The sequence below is a fragment of the Cariama cristata genome, unplaced genomic scaffold (assembly GCF_000690535.1).
Source record: "Cariama cristata isolate BGI_N322 unplaced genomic scaffold, ASM69053v1 scaffold4495, whole genome shotgun sequence".
NCBI lineage: Eukaryota > Metazoa > Chordata > Aves > Cariamiformes > Cariamidae > Cariama > Cariama cristata.
Genome location: NW_009615772.1, coordinates 53775 through 75839, shown reverse-complemented (window position 1 = coordinate 75839; position 22065 = coordinate 53775). Strand labels below are relative to the sequence as shown.

Here is a 22065-nt window from a genome sequence, read left to right as displayed (position 1 = left end):
GCTTTAGTCTGTAGTCATAAATTAATCCTTTTTATTCACTTTCTTTAATATGTATGAATTATTTAAGTAGGTACAATTAACTTTAAAGTAGGAGGTTGGGAACGCCCTATTGAGTCAAGACAACTATCAATTTTTCTTCTCTTTTTCAATGTTCACCCATTTTTTTGTATAATTTTATATTATCTATGTCAATAAATGTACTCCAACACTCTCTTCACACACTGTTTAAGGTTTTTGGGTTTTGTTCTGGTTTAAACAGTAACTATATTCTAAAAAGAAATTGATTGGCCATGTTAGTTCTCTGGTTAAAAGTATATAAAGTGTATTAAGTGTAAAATTCAACAGTAGCCATACTGTATCTGCAGCCCTAAATCTGAAAATATTGATGTGTGTCTATCATTTTGAACACATTCATATTACAACTGGCTTCACTAGTTATGTTTTACAATAATAAAATTAACTTCATTTATTAATATTGATGTAATATAAATTAGCTACATAAGAAACAGGGAGCATTATTTCCACTGCAGTTTCTTACTTAAATGTTGCTAAAAAGAAGTAAACATTATTGCACTCCTCTATTTTAAAATCTTTGTTGAAAATATAATTCCATTATGACCTTTCCATGGCATTTTAGAAAGACAGAGTTTTGAAGAGACAGGAAGAAATAAATTATATTGTAAAGTACAAATATCTGCCTAAACTACACTGATCTCAACAGTCCTACTCCTTGACTCCTTTTTCAATTAGATATTAAATAAACTCAAATTATCTTGAACAGATATTGCACAAAGAAGTCCCTTTAAATACTTACTATAGAAAGGCAGATTCCTTACCCTTAAATCAATGCTTCCCTAATGCAACATCCTACTGAGCTGAATACTTTTGATTTAAGCGCCTTGATATTGGAAATGAGCTAGCAAGTTTTTCTTTTGAAATTTAGTCCCTTACACTAAGCAAGCTGCAATCTTCTAACTCAACAGATGCTTTACTGATCACCTACTAAGGCCCACTGTGATTAAATTTACATAACAGTTGCTACGACAAACATTACTCTGCTGACAGTTTCAGTGAAAAAAAATTATATCTGGGCTGACATTTTTGCACCTCATTCCTTTCTGAACATCAGTTTTATTTCAGAGTTTGAGAAAAATTGGTTGAATTTTTTTTTCAGTCATGAATGGCCTCTGCTTTTTTGCAGGAAAGCACCTTTTACCAAACGAAAGTGAAACAGCGCTATTCCTCTGTAGATATAAAGTTGCAACGTTTCCTCAATTTCTTTCACCTTCATTTCTCTCTCTTTACAGGTATGAGGATATTAAATGCAAGCATAATCCAATTTATTCATAATATAATACATAATTAAACTCTGAACATTACAAGTGAGAATATTAATGTTCCAATAATAACATTTTAATTCCTTATTTCCAGTAGACTGACAAGTTTTAAAACATATACTAAAAAAATTATATAGTGTTAAATTGGTAAAGTTTCCTCTAACTTTCTTATTTCTTGATCTTGGGATTTAGAATTGCATGCCACTAAAAATGCACTGAAGAAGGGCAAGAGAGAGTTTGTAGTTAAAATATTCCATGTTTTTCCCATGTGCACTGGGTCTGGAATGGATGGAGTTAATTTTCTTCACAGCAGCCCATATGGTGCCGTGTTTTCTACACACGATCAAACCGGTGTTGATTAACACGCCGATGTTGTAGCTGTTGCTGAAGGGTGCTTGCACAGCATCAGGGCTTCCTCTGCTTCTCACACTGTCCCCCAGCCCACCCCAGGGAGTATGCCGGGGGGGGCAAGAGTTATTTTTCCTTTCTTTCCTTCACTTCTTGAACTGTCTTAATCCCAACTGACAAGTATTTCTTGCTTTTCCCTTCTGATTTTCTCTCCTATCCCATTGAGGGGCTGACTGAGCAAGCCAGTGGGTGGGGGCTTACCTGCCAGATAGGTCAACCCACCACAACATTCCATACGCCATAAGAAATGGACCAATTAATTACTTACCAAAATATTAAATAAACAGATCAAATTAAAAACCAAAATTTTGAGAAAAACCCATAGCTAGTCAAACATTGAGAACGGAAAAACAAGTGTGAACCCTACAAAACCTGGGCAAGAAATATTACTGAAACATTACGCCTACCAAAAATGTAGTTACTAGAGATAAAATTATTACGCTACTCTGAACCTCCAGGCAGCCAGATCAATGTATTATCCAGTTATAAATATGACACACAGTAATATTTGTTGTGCTGTTATATTAAAAAACCAAGTGTAACACAAAAAAGATTATAATTAAGTCAGTATTTTACATTTAATAGAAAACTGAAGACTATATCTTTGTGAATTCTCTTAATTCCATTCTGTTTGTTGCAAACTATGAGAACATACTATGACAGGCCAATATCATTACTGGCACATAGCACTAGTAAAACATTAAAATTATGTTACTGAATGATACATACATAATGCCAATCAGCAATGTACATTCATACTGAAACATGGCAAATACAGAAACTGAATTTGCTTGACAGACCAGCATATATTTTCATATGTAGAAATTACTAGGTGATATTTAGTCATGCTCTCATTGGGAGGAAAGAAGAGCAAAACCAAAACACCCCCTATCCTTTGAATTTTTCATCCCTATTTATCAATTTATCCCAGAAGTCTGACATCCATAGCATGTTAATAAATATTTCTACACATTAATTTGAAAAATGAGTTATTATTCTGTACTGAAATAGGACGCAATAGTTTCTATCAGGCCTGAATTATTAAAGTGAAATAAACATGGATTTAAGCAAAGAGGCAATAATGATAATAAAAATAAATGTGGTGGTTACGCAGGTTGGCAGGGCTATGGAATTGCAGCTTTCCCACCTTGGAAGTCATAAATTAGAATCTGTCATAGGATTCAGCTCACTTTTTTCACCATTTCCTACCACTGCTAGAGATGGAGAATGTGAAAGATTACTTGAGTTGCAAAACTGGTCTCCCTTCATTGCAAAAGCATGAGGTTTTATCACCAACTTTGCCTACCTCATTTCCTGCTGCAGATTAGCCTAGGGACAGTTTATCTGCACTAGGTACCAACCGCCATGTACATGCACTAGACATTTCCAAAAATGTCTAATACGAATCATTAAGTCTCTCTCCTAATGCTGTACAGGAGATGACAGTCCATCAGGGCATTACCAGTTTGATAACAGAAGAGAAATCTTTTTATGACTATGACACTGATCAGTGTTTAAATGTACCATTTTAAAAAAAAATAAAAATCCAGATGTATTCCAGTTAAATGAAGACTGATGTTGAAGTAGCAAAAACATGCAAGAGATTCCTAAGAACCAGGCTAGATCGGGAGGATAAGTGGCAGGAGGAACAGAGAAGCAAATAAGAGGACTTATAAATTCCTAGATCTCTGTGACTATCTGAAAGGCAAAATATCTCTTGCAAGAGAAGAAGATCTTCCCTTAATTTCCTTTAAGTACATCTTTCTAAGCTTCCTTCTTGGCAGCTTATCTCTAACAGTTGAAGGAACTTTCCCATTTGATTACAATAGGAAGTAGAATATACACACAAGTAGCAGGATTTAATAGCTTAAAAATCCATACTTTGCTAACAGAAATCGTCCTTTTCTGTTATACACAGGTCATATACAGTATATTAAAAAAAATAATCTATTTTCAGGATGTAACATGCAAGCTACAGCCAAAATAAGGATACAAATCAAATCATAGAAACACAGAATGGTTTGGGTTGGAAGGGACCTGTAGAGGTCATCTAGTCCAACTCCCTGCAATGAGCAGGGACATCTCCAACCAGACCAGGTTGCTCAGAGCCCCATCCAGACTGACCTTGAACGTTTCCAGGGATGGGGCATCTCCCACCTCTCTGGGCAACCTGTGCCACCGCCTCACTACCCTCATTGTGAAAAATTTCTTCCTTATGTCTAGTCTTTATACCTATAAAAATAGTATGGCACAATAAAAGTAGATGAATACCTAGATATCCTTAGATCACAGCTCATAGTGATCAGTTATCAAAATCATGCTAAAACTACATTAAACTAAGAATGAGTTAAGTTAAATTTAAGGGCAGTGAAAAGCAGTGCTGATAATGAAGTGCATTAAAATATCACTGACTTTTTTAACAGCAATACTTCAGTTCCTATATTTGCTACAAAACCCAAGAAATTTGTACAATTAAATTATTATACTATTGCACTTAGGGAAACAGAAAGACCTGCGGAAATGGCAGTAATAACATAGCAATTACGTAAATGAAAGTTTATCAACTGCTGAATGATAACATGCTTACTGTGCATGTGTGAAAAACTAGAAAAACTAAGAAAACTTGACTGGTCCTCAAATATAAACATCAGTATGCATGTTGATTAAAAAGAAGTACAAAAGGTTAGTTGAAATAAGGAAAATGGTCCCTTGTCATGACTGTATTTTGAAATACATATCTTTCTTTTGCCTTTTTAAGGATGAGATGTTAAAGTGTAGCTGGGAAATTCTGAAATATATAAAAAACATCATTGACGTAGTATGATTTTAACTAAGTGCAAACAAATTAAATAAGGTGCTTTTATTTTCTACTAATGCCACAGAAAAAGTAAATAACCTTTCAGACAAGGTGTCATACATGCTTTTATCATGTGCTTCATCTTCCTCGTTTACCATATAATCTTACTAATCAAAACCCAAAGTCAAGAGCGTGAAAAGACAAAACAGGATTTGCAGAAGATCAACTGGATAATTATAGTTTCTACCATAGGTCGGAAACACGACTTACTTTTATTATCTAGCTGAGCCCTGTATTTACTAAATCCTTTTAGCCGTACTCTCTGGCCCAGCAGATCAAGGAACTCTTCAAAAGCTGGTCCTGCCATCTCATTGTTATACATTTCTTCCTCTGTGCTTTGGCCTGCTTTGCAGTAAAGGATACCAATCTTATGTTGAAAACTCAGCTGAAATAAAAAAAAAGGAAAGGAAAAATTATAGAAGCAAAGGGAAGTCAACACTAGAAAAAATATTATCAGTGAAAATATTAACATTGTTATAACCCCTGGCAGAAGTTACCTGAAAGTGAAAAAATAAGTGTTCTGATTTGGGCAATCAAGTCACCACAGAAAGAAAAAAAATAATTTAAAAAACCCCAACAACTATCTTGAAAGAAAACTAGATTGTCACTATCCAAACACAGACAAAAGCAGTGCAGGAAGACTTTTGACTTTGTCAGTTATCTATAAAAGTACACTTTCCTGCAGGTTACAGTATGAGAACTGTAATTGGCAATTTTTGTGTAACTCTCTTCTTTCTCAGATTCAAAACAAGGTGAGCTTATTTTCCCTTATTTCTACCCTTTAAAGTTCAGCGCAGTTCAGTTCAAATGGGCCCTCAGAACAGTAATTTCTGTTATACGTAATCTTTTGCCCTTTCCATAAAATTGCCCATGTTAAAAATTACTTCCCATTTTCAAAAGCATACTGCAAGCTAGAAATCAGATTACAGCTAAACAGTTTTGTTAAACAAACTGGAGTCTCAATTCTAGAACATGAAAGAGAGAAATTACTTCCATTGAAAAAGTATAAAAACTATAAAAAGTCGAGTATAAAAAGAGATGATTACTTCTTGAGCAGAGTATTATCTAGTTTTCTTCGCTTTTATGCATACTTAAATGACAAACAGGAAACCTCCACGTGAATGGATTAGTCCTATTACTCTTAACCGACACCTTTTAGAGCTTCACAACCTGACAGAGACCATCAGTCACACCAGATTCCCTTAACACATTTATCTATATTCACGGCTCAAATCAACCCTCCCGTAGAGAGTTGTAGACTTCTCTTAATCAAACTTCAGGATTAGCCTCTAAAATGCGTGTTATGCAAAAAAAATATTCTTATTAGAGCAAAGGTGACAAGAACAGTCTGCTTCACCTTCGTCATACGTAACACACAGTCTGCCACGTTGAGTTTATTGTAAAACTCAAATCTATAGACATGCTACTGCACTGATGTTTTACCACAGTAATTTTGGGGAAAAGCTACAAGATGAGAATACTAAAAGGTCGAGTCAACAAAACATACATACATGAAAGAAGCAAGCATCAAAAACATCATTCCAGACTTCACATAATCCTTAACCTTCCCTCTTCAATAAATGCTGAATTTCTCCATTGTAAGCAGAGAGTTGTATATAAGGCAGTTGCCAACAGTCAATTAAAAAAAACTCCACACACACCACTACACAAATCCTCATCAACCCTGGAGAAATAAAAGCTTTCACTGTGCTTTTACTAACCTAGTCTTCTGTGTTTTCATGATGCTACTGCTTTTTTAGGCTACTATTCTTTGTCTCCCATGCAATTCAAGATTTAACTTGACAGCACTCTTAGCTTAACTATTTGCCCTCATGCACAACCGACACACAAAAAATCCCCAAGATGTCCAAGTCAATGAAGATTTTTGAAGGCCATAGACAGAAACATTGACACTATGGTAAATGTATTAAAATGAAGTAACAGGGAAATGCTAGAGTATTAAAGTCAATAGCAAAACACTTCACAACATCAATCGGGCCTGGAGTTCTCTTCTCACTATGAAGTTAAGCCTATCAGCAGGACAATTTCTTCTCCTGGTAACGAGTACAAAGAGGCCTAACGCTGTGATTTCAGCAGATCTATATTCATGGCAATGCACGCTACAGAATTTGGTCTACTGGACCAGCAGGCATAATGTATGATGTAATGTATGAGTAATGTATGACGGCAGCCCTCCTGCCCGCCCGGTGAGCCCCAGTCCGTCCTCTCCCTCTGATAACTGCTTTACGAAGGGGTGAGGCCGTGTGGTATATACTCTGGCAGGAGGTCATTGACACCAGGGAGCCGTTAGGAACAAAGACCAGGCTTAGTAAGGACAGGAATGAGGAACGGTGCTGCAGTAAGGTTTCACCTGGGCAGCACAGAACACAGAAGATCTAGGAGCTGTGCCAAAGTCTGATGTGGAATGGGAGGGATGACCATCTGAAATAAAAGGAGGTTCGGGGTTATGGATGCACTGTAGGAGCTGCCCAAGTCAGAGAGCTGAGCTCTGGAGGAGGGTTGAGCGTGCTCTTGTCATTTCCTTTTGACTGGCATGAGACGCTATCCATCCACAGTGTCTTCTTGTTTGATCCCCAGTTTGAAGTACTGCCTGGAGAGAGTTAGGTTTTTAACAAAAGGTCCCAGATTGCACACTGGTGACTATTTTATTCAGTGGAAAGCCAGCATGAACATTTCATGGAGGAAACTGGAAGAGAACTGGTCATATAAACATTAGATTACAGGAAGCAGTGCTGTTACTTGACACTTCCCAGCAGAGACTTAAAAGTGATTGTGAGCACACTACCACCTCTATCCCAGCTCTGGCTCAAACAGTTTAGCTTAAATCATAGGGAATTTAAGTTAATTTCCTTGACTTCACACTAGAATCGAGGAGTGGAGAAGTTAAATGCTAACTGAGCCACCAACAATAGGGGCAACAACTAACAGTAAAGAAGCACCTGGGCAAAATATTCAGTCTAGAAATATGCAGTTGCACTCCTTCATTTTTTCTGAGGGCATCAGTCATTCCTGAATTTGCTCATGAATATCAATATAATTCTAAACAGGAATGAAGACTACCTCTATCTTCCAAAACAACCTACCATCTCACGGTTTAAACATTGTCCTAGGACACATTGAAGATGAGGATCTGCAACTCCCCAGCCCAAGGAAGGAATTAATCCTGGGTTTTCACTTCATAGAGAAGTACTGTAAGCTTTAGGCAATTCTGTACAAAGTTGGTTCTATCAATACCGCTGTTCCTAAAGAAGGCAGCAGCTGTAAGCCCATTTGCAGTAACCTGAACCTCCCATCCGTGTGCTAGGAGCACTCATGACTACGAAATTAGAAGACTTCAGCAAAGGAACTCTCATGCCAAGATCATGGGGACCGTGCAGAAGCAGAAATCGACGTACCTTTAGAACATCAATGCCTAAGAAAGCAGCAACGAAACGAGCTTTGGCAGGATCTTCTTACATGGCGCATTTAATTGGCATGAAAAACTATCAGAATATTTAAAACTGATAAAGTTTACCAATTCTGAAATGGTACCGCACGCTCATTCAAGTCTTCTTAAGCAAATAATTGCAGACATGGTTCCGATTTCATGATTTCTAAATTACAAATTTTACATTTAATGTAACACTGAGAATAATTTAAGGATTTGACACCAGAAAGTAGTTTCTAAACTCATTTAGAGTTTAGCCACTTGGGTATATGATATGTATTAAAGGTGTGTAGCAGTCTTTCCTGGCTCAAAATTATTATGTTCTAGTCAGAATCCCTCACTACTGAATCTTGGCATCTTGTCATCTTCTTGTACGGTATAGATTCTTCATCATGTAACAACTTGTTGACTATCATCATTTGAAGATTTGAGAGTTTTTCTGGCAAGGAACCTCAAGAGATCACACACTCAACAGCCACGAAGTATCACTGCAATCAAAGCTCCTAATTTCTTCGGGCTTTTTCTAAACTTCAGCCTTTAGCCTAGAGAGAACTGAACATTCCCAGAGGGATGTGAGAGGAACCAAAAGCATACATACAGTAAACAACCATTAGCAGAAATGGGGACAGGGAACTAGGGGGGAATTACAGAGAAGTTAAAAAAAAATCTTGTCCAGGTTATAGATAGTTGACTTATGTTGTAAATTTATAGCCAAATCTAATGCTGATCATCATACACCTGAATAAATTGGGAAAATGCAGATTCTTTATTTATATATTCAGATTAGGTCAACCATCCAATTTGCATCTACTTTCTACTGTCATTTTAGAGACAGTTTCAGTCACACATTTCCTCCATAATCCATACTAGATTTCACTGAAAACTATGAAACAGGTAGAAAATTAAATCAAAACACTGAAACAGTCTTCAGTTTGCTGAGGAACTATGCAAACATTTAATACACCGTTGCACAAAACGAGTATTATTCTGGTGACAGTATTAATCCTCTAGATCATGATTCATATTTTTAAATTCATGACACTTCAGCCAGTCATCACCTTCAGGTGCCAAGCATAACTCTTTTTATATTTGCTTGATTAATAAACTGAAAGCATCAAGTACATAAGAGGATTAAAAGCATAAATGAATCTCATGCCAGTTCTAAGCACAGCTTTCTGTCTATATTGAAGTAATTATCTCATAATAAGCTGCACATAAGATACACTAATATTACATTCTGCCTGGCAACAGCCCATTTCACAACGGGATTGCATTTTCAGAATTGATCCCCCAAAATAAAAAGAAGTGTTATGCACTGCTGTTTCGCAAAATTAGGAGTTGATGATTAAAGAATTACTTTGATCATTTCAATGGACAATCTCCATTTCCAATTTTTGGGAAATACTTATAGTGAGTTTGGGAAATATCCAGGTCAGGTCAAACAAAGTAGTACTTTATATTGCCTAGAACATACTGCTTCTCTGAGCAGTGAATATTATTTATTCGATTAACCTAAACCCACTCTGGAGCTCAAACAGGAAAGACACAGAGCGACAGGATATCAGGAACTCTAAGATTCAGAACGGAGTGCTTCTGATTTCCCTTTATTGTTTTACCAGAAGCACTGACAAACACAGGAGAAAATAAGGATATGTGGCAAAATGAATTTTCAATTAGAAGTCCTCTTCAAAGACTACAGTGAACAAAAGTAGTAAAATATACATACAAAACTAGCTCAACAATCCACCCAAAAAAGCAATTCTCTTTTTCTGTCTACATTTACTTGATTTCGAGCAAGTGTTACAGCCAGAAGAGAAGATTGAACAATTCTGGTAGACACTACCAGTTAGACACAATCACTACATTCAAAACTGAATTAGCATTAAGAAATTAAAAATACTGCCATCATAATCAACTAGATCTATCAGCTGATTCAACTTTAACAGACAGACACTGACTTTTGCCTAGAAAGTGCAATCTTCACTTTAAAAGCACATTTTTTAAAAAACATGGTTTAAAAAATTGATTTAAAAGCCATCATAAGACCATCCTTCACAAAATATTCATAAGCTATAAATTTAATCACTAGGTTTGAATGAATCAGATTCACTTTACTGAACCCAATAAGCCTTACCATTTCCTCTCCAAATTTAAGCCATATGAATATTTCATTGCCATGCAGTTAATTCATTAGTTTCAATCACAATTTCAGTTGTTTAAACCCAGAAGCATTCTATTCTAGTAAGACTACTGCAAGTTAATCAGAAAATGTTACTGCAAAAAAACAATCCAAAATTTTAGATGTAGAGACTTAATACATTAAAACCTTTTGCCTCTGTACCTATACACAATATTAATAAAATGTTAGAAGTATTATCATGTGCACTCAGAATTTGTACACATTAAAGTGCAAACACAGATTGTGAAAATTGTTTCTTACTGACACTAAAAGTTTAGTTATAATCTTTCTCTCACTCATTCATCTAAAGAGAATCTCCATAGACCAATATTTTTTTTCCTAAGCAGTAATGTATTTTAAAAAGAATTTGCCTAGAAAAGCAAACCTCATTCTGTCACTGAAAATACACAAGTATCTCCAAAACCAAGAAAGTGAATGGTTTGCTTTACAGATCCACATTTATTAACATTCCCTGCAAAATATTTAAGGTAATTTTTTTTTTTTTTTTTTTTTAAATGAATAGTCTTTAAAGAAAAGTCATGTGCTACATACCCCTTGTTCATCCAGTTTAAGCAGCTGCTCAGGTACTTTGGGGGAGCTGGAAGCCTGCCTCAGGCACTGAATGCTCAGCTCTGGTATTACATACTCCAGTACCTCTTTGAGAGGCAGACCTCTTGCCGTGCCATGCCGAGCAGTGGATGGTATAGCATCTTCTAAAATTGCCCCTCTAAGTGTAGTAAGCTGAAATAAAGGTAAAACACACAAAACATTTTAAAAAGTCATTGTACTATTAGAACTAAAGCCGTAAGTTTCAGGTTTTTAGCAAAAGCATGGAAGAAAGAATGGGAAGAAGAAGATCCCTATTTTTGAATTTTTTTAGCCAGTAAAAAGGTTACTGAATAAATTTTAGAGGAGACAGGCTCTTGTTGTCTCAGTGATAAATATATTTTTTGTTTAAAGAAATTCACTGATCATCTTATTAACTTATTCTAATTCCTAAGACTATTATTTTTTGGGGGAAAAAAAATATTTAAAAATACCAGGAAAACTAAAAAGTATTAATTTTGATGCCATACTACCCTAGCAGATGCAGTAGCTGAATGTGAGGTTGGACAGGCGACGTAAGCCACAGCTAACAGCACCTTCATTTAACCCATTCACCTATTTTTTTAAACCATGTTGCTTTACCTTCATTGGAGTTGGCAAAAAGAGAGTTATTTCTTAGAAGTGAGTCAGCTGAATCACCTCTCCACACATACATATACAGGCACCCCCTTTTTTGGCAATAAAAGAAAAACCTACACCCCCCCCCATATGTTTCTATAACTGTTTGTAAAAGCACTTGAGGTCAGAGACATCAGGAGGTCTAGCTAACACTTCTCTATGTCCTAACCACAATAAAAAGCAATAGTCCTAAGGATTATGAAAATTTATAGTTGCTTGCTGCAATAACATTGTGTATTTTCATACAAACCAAAGCTAGTTGCAGTGATAAAAAAGAGATACTAATTCACTTGAAATAGAAGTTATGTGTCCTTCCACAACAATCACAAGTGAGCTATTCTTCCAAATAAGACAATTACTTTTATCAACATACTAATACTCCTTCCACAGATCATGTATGTAGAAGTATATAAAAACATCTCACAGAAACAAGCTTCTAAGAAAGTATTTTGAAACAAAACACAAAAATACACATAAGTCATAATACTAGCTTTCATATTTTTTCCCTCCCTTTTTCCTTACATTTCTTCATCTTTCACTTCTATCATTAGAAACTTAACATCAAGCAGCTTGGTCCAAACTTATCTTCAGCCTTGTTCTTATCATCTGTTCCCTTGCTTGCCCCTTGTTAGTTCCCTTCAGCCAACTCACCTCCTTTTGGGTGCTTGCTTAAAAAGATGAAAATTTTATCCAGTACAGAAGAGGAAAACTTCTTTCCAGGAGCAACTACATTTACTAATGGTACAAGAAACATTCCTTTCCCATTAACAGATTTACTTTCAAAGTTAGTAACATATCCACAGACAAACAACTAGTATCCTAAGCTCTAAATTAACTTTTCCATTCCTTTGCAGAAGTAGTGAAAGAACATTACCTCACTTGTCCTGAAAACTATGCGATAGTTGAACTGAGATCCTTCTTTTTCCTTGGCATCTTCAACCTTCTCCCTCCGGATGCTGACTGCTACAGGTCCAAGATTTTCATCTATTCCAAAGTAGTTCTGATGCTCTTTTGCACAAGAATGAATGAAGAGAGAAGAGAATAATGAAATGTTCATCAAATCTCATAAAGAATTTCTGCATCAAGAAAAAAATATTATTTTTGAGCTATGAGATCTGTAAACATGCTGGTTTGCAATCATGTGAACTGCACAATAAGTACATAAATCACAAAACGTTAATTTTGATGAGCAGAATGGTCACCCATATCATGTAACTCAAATTACTGCAACTGCTGCTACAATGAAATAACAATTTTTTTGCATTTTTTGTTACTATGAAATTAATATTTTTGCTTGATGCTGCAAGAAACTACTTCGGAGAAACTACATCAACATAAAGTCTTAAACAAAAGCTAACAGTCTTCAAACAAATAAAGCGCTACGTAGCTTGTTTCATTTCATTCAATTTATTCTTATTCTTATTTAAAGCTTGACATTCAGAGCAGCAACTCAGTTTTACCAAATGAAAACTGAGGTTAGTAACACTTCAGTCTGTGATGAACAGTTAAATTCACCCTTGAGCCAGCTGGTGCAGTCTCGGAAAGTAAAGCACTACCGACAGAAGAGAAAGATCAAGTTAGAGACCATTAAGACGCTCGAGTCCATGGGACCAAACAGGACAGACATTGAGGCAACGAGCTGGTGTCACTGTAAGGCCACTCTTTAGCACCTTTGAAAGGTCACAGTGAGTAGTTACACCCACCTTCGAAAAGGGCGAGAAAGAGGGTCTGGGAAGCTATAGAGTAGTCCCCGTAAACCTTGGTTCCCAGGGAGATTAAGGAACAAATTCTCACAGAAGACATTTCCAGGCACATGAAGGACAAAAAGATGCTTGGAAACAGCCTGCATAGATTTACCAAATGCAAATCAGGCATGACCAACTCAGTTACTTTCTACAATGAGATGACTGGCTTTATGGATGAAGAAGGAGCAATGAACGACACCTAACTGCACTTTAGCAATGCTTGTTACACAGTCTCCCATAGTAGCCACATAGCTAAACAGAAAAGACATGGTTTGGACATGCAAATTACAAGGTGGACATAAACTGGCCTCGAAGGACTGTGATCAGTAATACCAATACCAATTAGTGGCCAGTTACTAAAAGATTTATCAAAAGTTGATAGTGGAGTTCTTACTGTTTAATTTTATTTTTTTTAAATTACCTAAATGATGGAATGGAATGCATCCTCAACAAGTTCATGTACATGACCAAGCTCAAGGAGAACAGTTCATGTATCGGAGGTTACAGCTGTAATTGGGTGCAACAGATGAAGGGGAATAACCAGCAGGTTTTTAACAAATGAGTAACATGTGCGTAGGGCAGATACCGGAATGCCCAAACCTTGCAGTATTTTCCAATGAAGTTTTCAACCTGATACGGTAAAACAAACTCTCCCTTTGACAATCTGAGAAAATGGACTGACAAAAACCTCATGAAGACCAACAAACACCGGTATCTAGAGCAGACCAAGTTCATCCAACAGCAGAGGCTGAGGACCAGCTCCGTAGAAAAGGACTGAGGATGCTGGTGAGCAACAGCCTGCACAGCAGTCAGGAGAAGCCCCCGCAGAGATGAAGGCTGACCATACTCCGGGCTGCACCAGCAAGAGCGTACCAGCAGGTCAGGAGAAGACATTCTGCCTCTCTATTTGGCACTTTTGAGGCCACATAAGGAGTAGTGTCCAGTTTTGGACAGAGTGGGACAAGGCCAGCAGACAACTACCAAGACAATTAGGGGGCTGGAGCGTATAACAGATGAGGAGAGGCTGAAAGAGGTGGGCTTGTGCAGCCTGCAGAAGAGCAGGTTAAGGGGGGGAAATAATTGCAGGATCCCACTAGCTGATGGGGGTTACAGAGAAGGGAGAGCCAGACTTCTCCAAGGTACAGAGGGAAAGGACAAGAGGCAACTGTGACAAGACGGAGCCCCTCGTTGGGGGGAATCAAGCACAGGAACAGGTTGCCAGGAGAAATCTCCATCCTTAGAGATGGTCAAAAGCTAAATAGGTCCAAGTAACTTATTCAGAACCCTAAAGGCAGCTTTAAACAGGGAATTAGACGGGATGAGCTCCAGAAATATCTTGCAATCCAATTTATGCTACAATTACATATTTTAAATAGCAATTAAATAATAGACTAATTTCTCCTTTTAAGATTGTCTGGATTAAAAAAAACGCTTTGCTAGCATTTTTGAGCTAGTTTGATACTTTTTTTTTTTTTTTAAATGTATTTATAGAAACGTGCAAGGAAGTTTTCGCAAAATGTCTTTCAGTGAGAAGACATCCATACCCTCAGAATAGATACAAAAAGAAAAAGTTATCTCTACATTACTGAGTCTTATTTGTTAACTCAGGTTTAATTTAAAGTTTCCAGTAGCTTTTCAAAAATCTGTCTATAAAGTATGTTGGTGGTTACAGTCCATCTCCCAGCACAGAGAAAATGAGTAGCAGCACATTACAACTAGCATCCTTTTTTGGAAGGAACACCTGGGACCAAAGGGGCACAGACATTAAATTATTTGCTCATGCTCATCAACTACATTCCTTCCCCAGTCTGAGCATTCTACCTGCACGGATAAATTATATCTCATGGATTTCCCAGTTTTAAATTAAAACTTTGAGCCTAACTTCTCAGTTAGGGTTTCTCTAGCCTTCCATTTTGATGTAGGTCTAGAAAAGTGTATTACACAGTTACCAGATTTCTTGGCTGCAGTATTACTGAGCAGAAAAATGCAAGCTTGGCAGGTATCTGCTTATTTCTTGTACAATATGAAAGACACAAAACCCAAAGACGTTCTTTATGTACATTAAAAAGAAAACAGATAAAACAGTTTCAGGAATGGGATCTAAAGAATAGCATGGCCCCTGATATTCTGGGATTTGGAGAAAACATTTTTAAATCAAGGTGCTTTTTTAAAAAAAAATTCATAAAGTACAAACTCATTAAGCTCATTTAAATGTATTTATGTTGATTCAAAAGTATTGACTGGAGAGAAGAAAACAAGTGCTATTTTCCAGCTGTTTAAAGAGAGATGGTAAAGTATTCCTCATTTTTTAGATTTCATTTTGAGGAATAATTGTCAATTTTTCTTCTAATACAAAAGTCTTACTTAGACAAACCTGAGTTAATATCAAAAGCTTGCTAAGCCCGTACATTTCTTCTAGGACATTTTTCAGTTTCATATCATGAGATAGATACAAGAAGATATTAAGAAACGGTTGGAAGCATCCCTCAAATAAAAAGCATGGCAGTAATAGTCAAGTCTCAATGTATTATGACGATAATTGCACAAGGGGAAAAGGACAAATCAATGATAATAGAAGCACATTTCAATTATCCTTTTCAAAAAATCAACATAGCTTTTTTTTTCCCTTCTCATCTCCTTTTATCCCACAAAAATATAGTTCACTAAAGGACACCATTAATAAATCAAAACCATGAGATAAAATAAAATATTCTAGCTTTTACAAACCTTAACTGAAAACTGAGAAGATATTTTCCATAAACATTAACATATTTTACATCAGTCGTGTTGGATTTGATTTTAACAATAGTTACAAAGCTTATAAATATGCAGTATAAAACTACAGCTCATTTCAGAAGACACTGAATTCCAAATCTCTCATTTCTTGAAAGGGAATGGAATAATTAGTGCTACACATGCCAGGATGTTTCTTCCATGCATCTTAAAACAGAAATAAAACTTGTACGCTGACAAGTGCCAATTATCAAACTGTGAACTAAATCAAATATTCAGAAAGTTATTTCTTTTTCATAGATACCTTGATAAAGGCAAAGAAAATCGGTGGCATTACATGTGTCTCTACAAACAAGTGACTATTGTTTGCTAAATTTTTATTTCATCTTTCCACAATTATTTTGCTAAATTCAACTGCACTGTTAAATCTACAATTCAATGAACAATCAACTAGGAGAGCTCACTGTCATGCAAGAGCATCACGTAAGACTCAGTATGCATATAAATGTCACTTTTTCTTATACGGGAGATCAGCACAGCAGCAAGACATTTTGGTGCCCAAGGCAAAATGCCTGGTTCATTTCCTCTATCCACAGGAAACTTTGCTCAGGTGAGAACTGTGTTCAGCTGGAAGTAATCTGGAGATTCCTTCTGTGCTTGATCCCCTGAGATAATAGGTACTGAAAATTAAGTTTTTAGTTCCATCAACGTGTTTGCCCTGTCTACCCGTCTCATAAGAGCCATCCAATACAGATTTCTCTTATGCAGCTTCTGTTACAGCTCCACGGAAAGACAACGCGGAACAGGGCATGGCTTATATAGCATTGTAAAGGTGAGGGCGTAACAACTTATTACTGGATATTAAACGCATTACGAGAGATTTACTTTTGAAGAACTCTACCTACAGAACAATTAGTAACAAGGACAATAACAATTCCAGTTTCCTAGTATTATACTATGTGGGATAAAACTCTCAGATACTATTTCTTAACTTTTTAATACTGTATCAATATAAACATTACTATTAGTCAGGTGATCATACAGACATAATACCAGAACAGAAGTTAATTACAACTAATGACATTTGCATCAACTTTTCAGAAAGGTCATTAGGTTTGTTTATAGTATATTATTTAAAGTGTTTTTGAGTACTCTTTGTATTTTCTTTTTTTAATCTGACAAGATTTTTCTTCACAAAAAAAGTTCAGCACTTCAGATCCTGTAACTCATCCAGGATAAAAGCATTTCACAAACAAGTCCTCTTTCATTTGGCTTAATCCTTGTCGTCTTTTTTTTTTTGCTATCCTGCCACCACCTTTGTCCATTGACAATCTTCCTTTGATTTCCATCTATGCCAATCCTTTCTTCTCTCTGCCCCTCAAAAAATATGCCACCCTTTTGTTACAAGTTTCCCTTCATTCTCTTCCACCCTGACTCCCTCAACACTTTTTCATCCTTTCCAACCTGCCTAGCTTAAAAGCCATTTTGAACCTCTGAATTTACTGCTCGTTCCTTGTTTAGCTCTGGGTCTTTTTCTTCCTCTTCCATGACGGATCCAGACTCTTTTCTTCCTTGCCTTTTCAATACAGTGTTTTTACAGCCAGTATGTTCTAAGTGTCTACCGTATTGTGAAAACAAGCACTGTACTGGATCCTCTCTCGAGTCCCTTGGAAAGGGTCACAGGAGGGGGGAGCACGGCACAGCGCTTATTTCTTGCTGTTCAAATATAGTCAGAAAGCAGAGGACGTATGATTTCAGAAAGACTCGGGCAGTAACAGTCTTTTAAGGACAGAAGCAGATTTTTTTTTTCTTTTCCTTTAATAACAGCAAAAGGACTGAGCTGTAATTCATAATACAGAAAGGACAGAGACAGGTATTTTGGGGTTCTTCTCACACACATTGCACAGTGAAGTACTGAATACAGGCAGCCAAAGTAGATCACAAAGTGGAAACAGTTTATCTGAATAACGATTCAAGCCAAGATAATTACTCTGCTGAAAAGAGTACCCTGGCACTTTGCAGTGTGAACATATCCTAAAAGAATAGGGTAAAAGGCTAGGAGAAAGTCATAAAACAACCTTCTTTAAGTCGAAAAACTAAATACCATCAGAAACTCTCTGTTTAAGGAGCATGTACAAGTGCATACAGTATGAAAGGCCCCAAGAGATACTTGAAGACAGCAGAGTCTAGAAGGGAGTCAGAAGCCTCAATAATAAACCCTTCTCTTTTGGAGGCACCTTTTGGGAAACCATGATTTCCACTCCAGGTATCAGTATTCCAAATGCATTTACTGGATATAAATGTCTTCTCTTCCTACTTCCCACTGAGAAAGTCTGGTTCAGAGCAGTTAGTTTATGTACTAATTTAAATGACCCCACACTTAATGAGCTTACACAAGTATTGCATAACTTTATACATAACCCACTGGTTGTTGAATATCCCTCTGGAAGAGCAAGAATAACAGGCTTAATTTTAGTAAAGAGTTTCAAGATCCTCTGTAATACTTAGGTCTCTCTATAGAGAAGAAGAAGGAAAAACACAATCTTTACTAAGCAACTTAAATCTAATGCATGAATATATCAGAATGGTTTCATTAGAAAAATTTACCTTTTCCATAGAAGAACTTGCGGTAATAATATGCTCCAAGATCAATGTGTTCTATGATGTAACGCTTCACTTTCTCTCTGTGAATGGACTGGTTTTCTCTTGGCACTTCCAGTACTGAAACACCAGCATTTGTGCAATGGGAACTCAGAGAGGACTCAAAAGAGCAACTTTCACCTGAAGAAAACGATGCTGAATTTGCCCTAGAAAGTGCAATCCGTCTATCTCCTTCCCCACCAGTTTCGTTCCTGAAGTAAGGGCAACTCAATACTAAATCATTGCTTTTCCCATCACCCTCATCAGCATCTAAATTCTCTTTTGAATTGAGGTCCTCTTTGCTTCCCAAAGGAGATTCACAGTTTCCCGTTTGGCCCGCTGGCATCTGAGTTTGTGATGCAGCTGAAGCCCCAGTGGTTATATTTTTTCTTTTTCCTACATTTAATCTGGTAGCCATTGCTTCATTTATGTTAAACAAAACGCTCTGAACATCATAATGTGCAAAACATTTCTGACAGTTCCAAGAACGAACATTTCTGTCAAGTCTATCATCCAGATCAGATGAAAACTTAAAAGTTTCATGCTCACTTTTAACTGTTCGCAATTTTCTAAATAGAGATGTTTCTACCGCTTCCGATTTTAGTCTCCTCTTGAAAGATTTCTCCCTGTCTCGACCAATAAGTAGGGCACTATCCATATAATCCAAGCCAGAAATCCTGACAAATTCTCCCCTGGAAATCTGCGCAGCAGCATGTAGACTTGGAGAAACTGTAGGATCACAGTGGAAAAACTCAGAAAATCCAAACGGAGCAAGGGTTTTATGTTCAAAATTTTCCACTCGGTACCCTCTTAGCATTGCAAAAAAATTTTCTCCAGACAAGCCTTGTCTATCAATTGAAGAGGTACTGCCGTATTCTCTGTGAAGAGCTGCTCCAGTATTTGGGTTAACAGCATTCTGGTCCAACACATCTTCAGCATCAATATCACTTATTGTCACATCACTGTTGCTTCTTTGCCTTATGGGATGAAGTCCTCTTTGAGGGGAATGAACAAAAAGATCTCCAATCGAATATTTTCCCTCCGTAAATTCCAATTCTAGCTCTTCCTGCTGTCCATCACTTTGGTCATTTTGTCCATTTGGAAGCACTGAGCCAACACCTTCGTAACTAGTTGGAGGTCTGTTTTCCCAAGCAGCTTTACTCAGGTCTTTAGAGCAATCCTTTTTAGGAGGCCATTCAGATACTCTTGCTCGAACACCCATTTTAGGCACAGCTGGTGTACCATTTGTTTGATTATTTTCAGTTTTGCTAGATGCATTTGAAGAAACAGGAGGACCCATGCTACCATTCAAAGCTTTAAGTTTTCTAGCGAAATAATCATCAGATTGCATGCTTCTTGAAGACTCCCTGAACTTTGAGGAAGTTCTGCTAACTTTGTGCTTATCTTCTTGCAAAGACCTTTGATCACTCATGTCCAGTCAGTGGGAAGGGAACCACTACTACTGCACAATTTTACTGTTGCTTTTGTTATTACATTGTCTTTTATGGGCCAATAAACTGCAATGTAAAAATACAGTTACAGTCTTCCCAGAAGCGCAAGCAGAAACCTCAGTGCCCCATTTTTGTACAACTTCTGTCAGGAGAGCAATCTTAAAGCATTTCCTTCAGTTCAGATGTACTCAGTTCAGTATTAATCCAGACAAATTTCTTTTATCTGTTCATGAAAAAAAAAGAGAAAGCATATTAAAATGTTTATAGTCAGTAGCGGTAAGCTTCCAATGTTGCTTGTATATACACAACACCCCGTGAAACGGGAACTAGTAAGACTTGCATTGGACGGTTTTCTATCCTCTGCCTCCTTAAAACCTAACAAATGCAATAATCCCAGTTTCTCATGTGATGCCCACAGGACGAGAGCAGTTTGAACGTGCGTATCCCTCGTGGGCTAACCAGTACACGCACAGAGGACCGCAGAGCAGGTTCTGCCAAGCAGAATAGCCACACACAATTCTCTCCCCATTTCCTTCGATGCTGACAGCAACTTCGATTCCTATTCTCTGTCTAATCACTGGGGTTTTTTACACAACATGAAAGAACATAACCATTTCTCAGACACCTTTTTTCAAGTTTGCTTGAAACTGGCTAAATCACACAGGAATTACCGGGGCAAGACTGGTAGAAAACGTAAGTAAAATATACGAAACAGATAGGACCTTAGAGAAAGAAAAGTGTTTTGTCCCATTTAAAAGAACTTTTTAAAGGTAAGTATTCTCTCCGCTATGATTAATTCAGTGCGTAAATGTATTTAGCTTCCCTCCCCCCCTCCAAAAAAAAAAAAAAAAAAAGAGATTTAGTTACATTCCTTTATTTGGAGTGTAAATGATTATTTAGTGTGTAAAACAGTTATAGTTGTTTCTGCTACATTATATTCCTCTGGTTGGAAATCTAGACTGTTAACTCAGTTACTGTGCTAAAGAACACGTCTGTTATCTTCCACAAATAAGAAAAGATAGTATAGCCCTATTGATAAGTGTTGATTTGATTACAAAATTGGAATTGTTAGGATACAAAAATATTCTTCAATGGCTTTAATGGTCTTAAGAATGACCACGACTCATGCCGTGAAGATTCATTTGCAGGCAGAGCCCATTCTTTAACCCACTGCATAAAACTAGGCTAAAAAAAGCGACAAGACAGCATGTTATGTACTTCCCTTTCAGCTTTTGTTCCTTGAACAAAAACGCCAACATAATGATCTGCTGCAAATAAGCACAATATGCATTTACCAGAGTTTAAAAAAAACAGTCGGGTCAAATTAGCCTGGCATATGAATTCTCCCCTTATTTCAGTGAAGAGAGGTGGTGCTAAGAGAAGCTCAGGAGGTAAGTGGTTTTCTCCCCTACATTTAATGCTATTTTAAAAAAAAAAAAAAAAAAAGAGTGTGAGGCAGGGGGGGTAAAGGAATATATAAATTAAAACTTGACAGATTATTTTTTTTCACCTGTCAGAAATCAACACAAGGTTGTGTTTGATACAGCAAACTTTAGGACTCTTCTACCATAATGGGTTAATAAACACAAGTTAGAGTTACAGTAGCGTCATCGCTGACGTGGTTTCTACGTGATCGTTACTAGGAATGGGTAACAATAACAATATATCACTGAAGCTTACTTTCACTACATATGAATTCCTCAGAATTCCTGTTTGATGGCCAGTGATGTCAATTAAACCAAAAGTTTTTAGTTGCTTACAGGAGTCCAAAAGATTGTTTAAACAACTGACATGTTCAGAGAAACAGTATTTCAGAAGTGATATGTAGGATTTTAAACGCTGACTTATGAAAATACAACACAAAAAGGAAAATATCAGTCACAGAATCACAGACTGGTTTGGTTGGAAGGGACCTTAAACACCATCCAGTTCCAAGCCCCTGCCATGGGCAGGGACACCTCCCACCAGACCAGGTTGCCACAAGCCCCATCCAACCTGGCCTTGAACACTTCCAGGGATGGGGCAGCCACAGCTTCTCTGGGC

At 37.0% G+C, this 22065-nt stretch overlaps 1 protein-coding gene across 1 annotated transcript in view; it reads right to left on the bottom strand.

Moving 5' to 3' along the window:
- SIPA1L2 (signal-induced proliferation-associated 1 like 2) overlaps positions 1-20160 on the bottom strand; it is an 84358-nt gene extending 64198 nt beyond the window's left edge. Inside the window, exons 1-4 of the mRNA XM_009699946.1 lie at positions 18539-20160; positions 12328-12461; positions 10782-10970; positions 4813-4987 (exon numbers count right to left, since the gene is read on the bottom strand). Coding sequence (XP_009698248.1) covers positions 4813-4987; positions 10782-10970; positions 12328-12461; positions 18539-20003 — 1963 coding nt within the window. The 5' untranslated portion in view covers positions 20004-20160. The remainder of the gene's footprint in view (positions 1-4812; positions 4988-10781; positions 10971-12327; positions 12462-18538) is intronic.
- Between the last annotated feature and the right edge of the window lie 1905 nt (positions 20161-22065).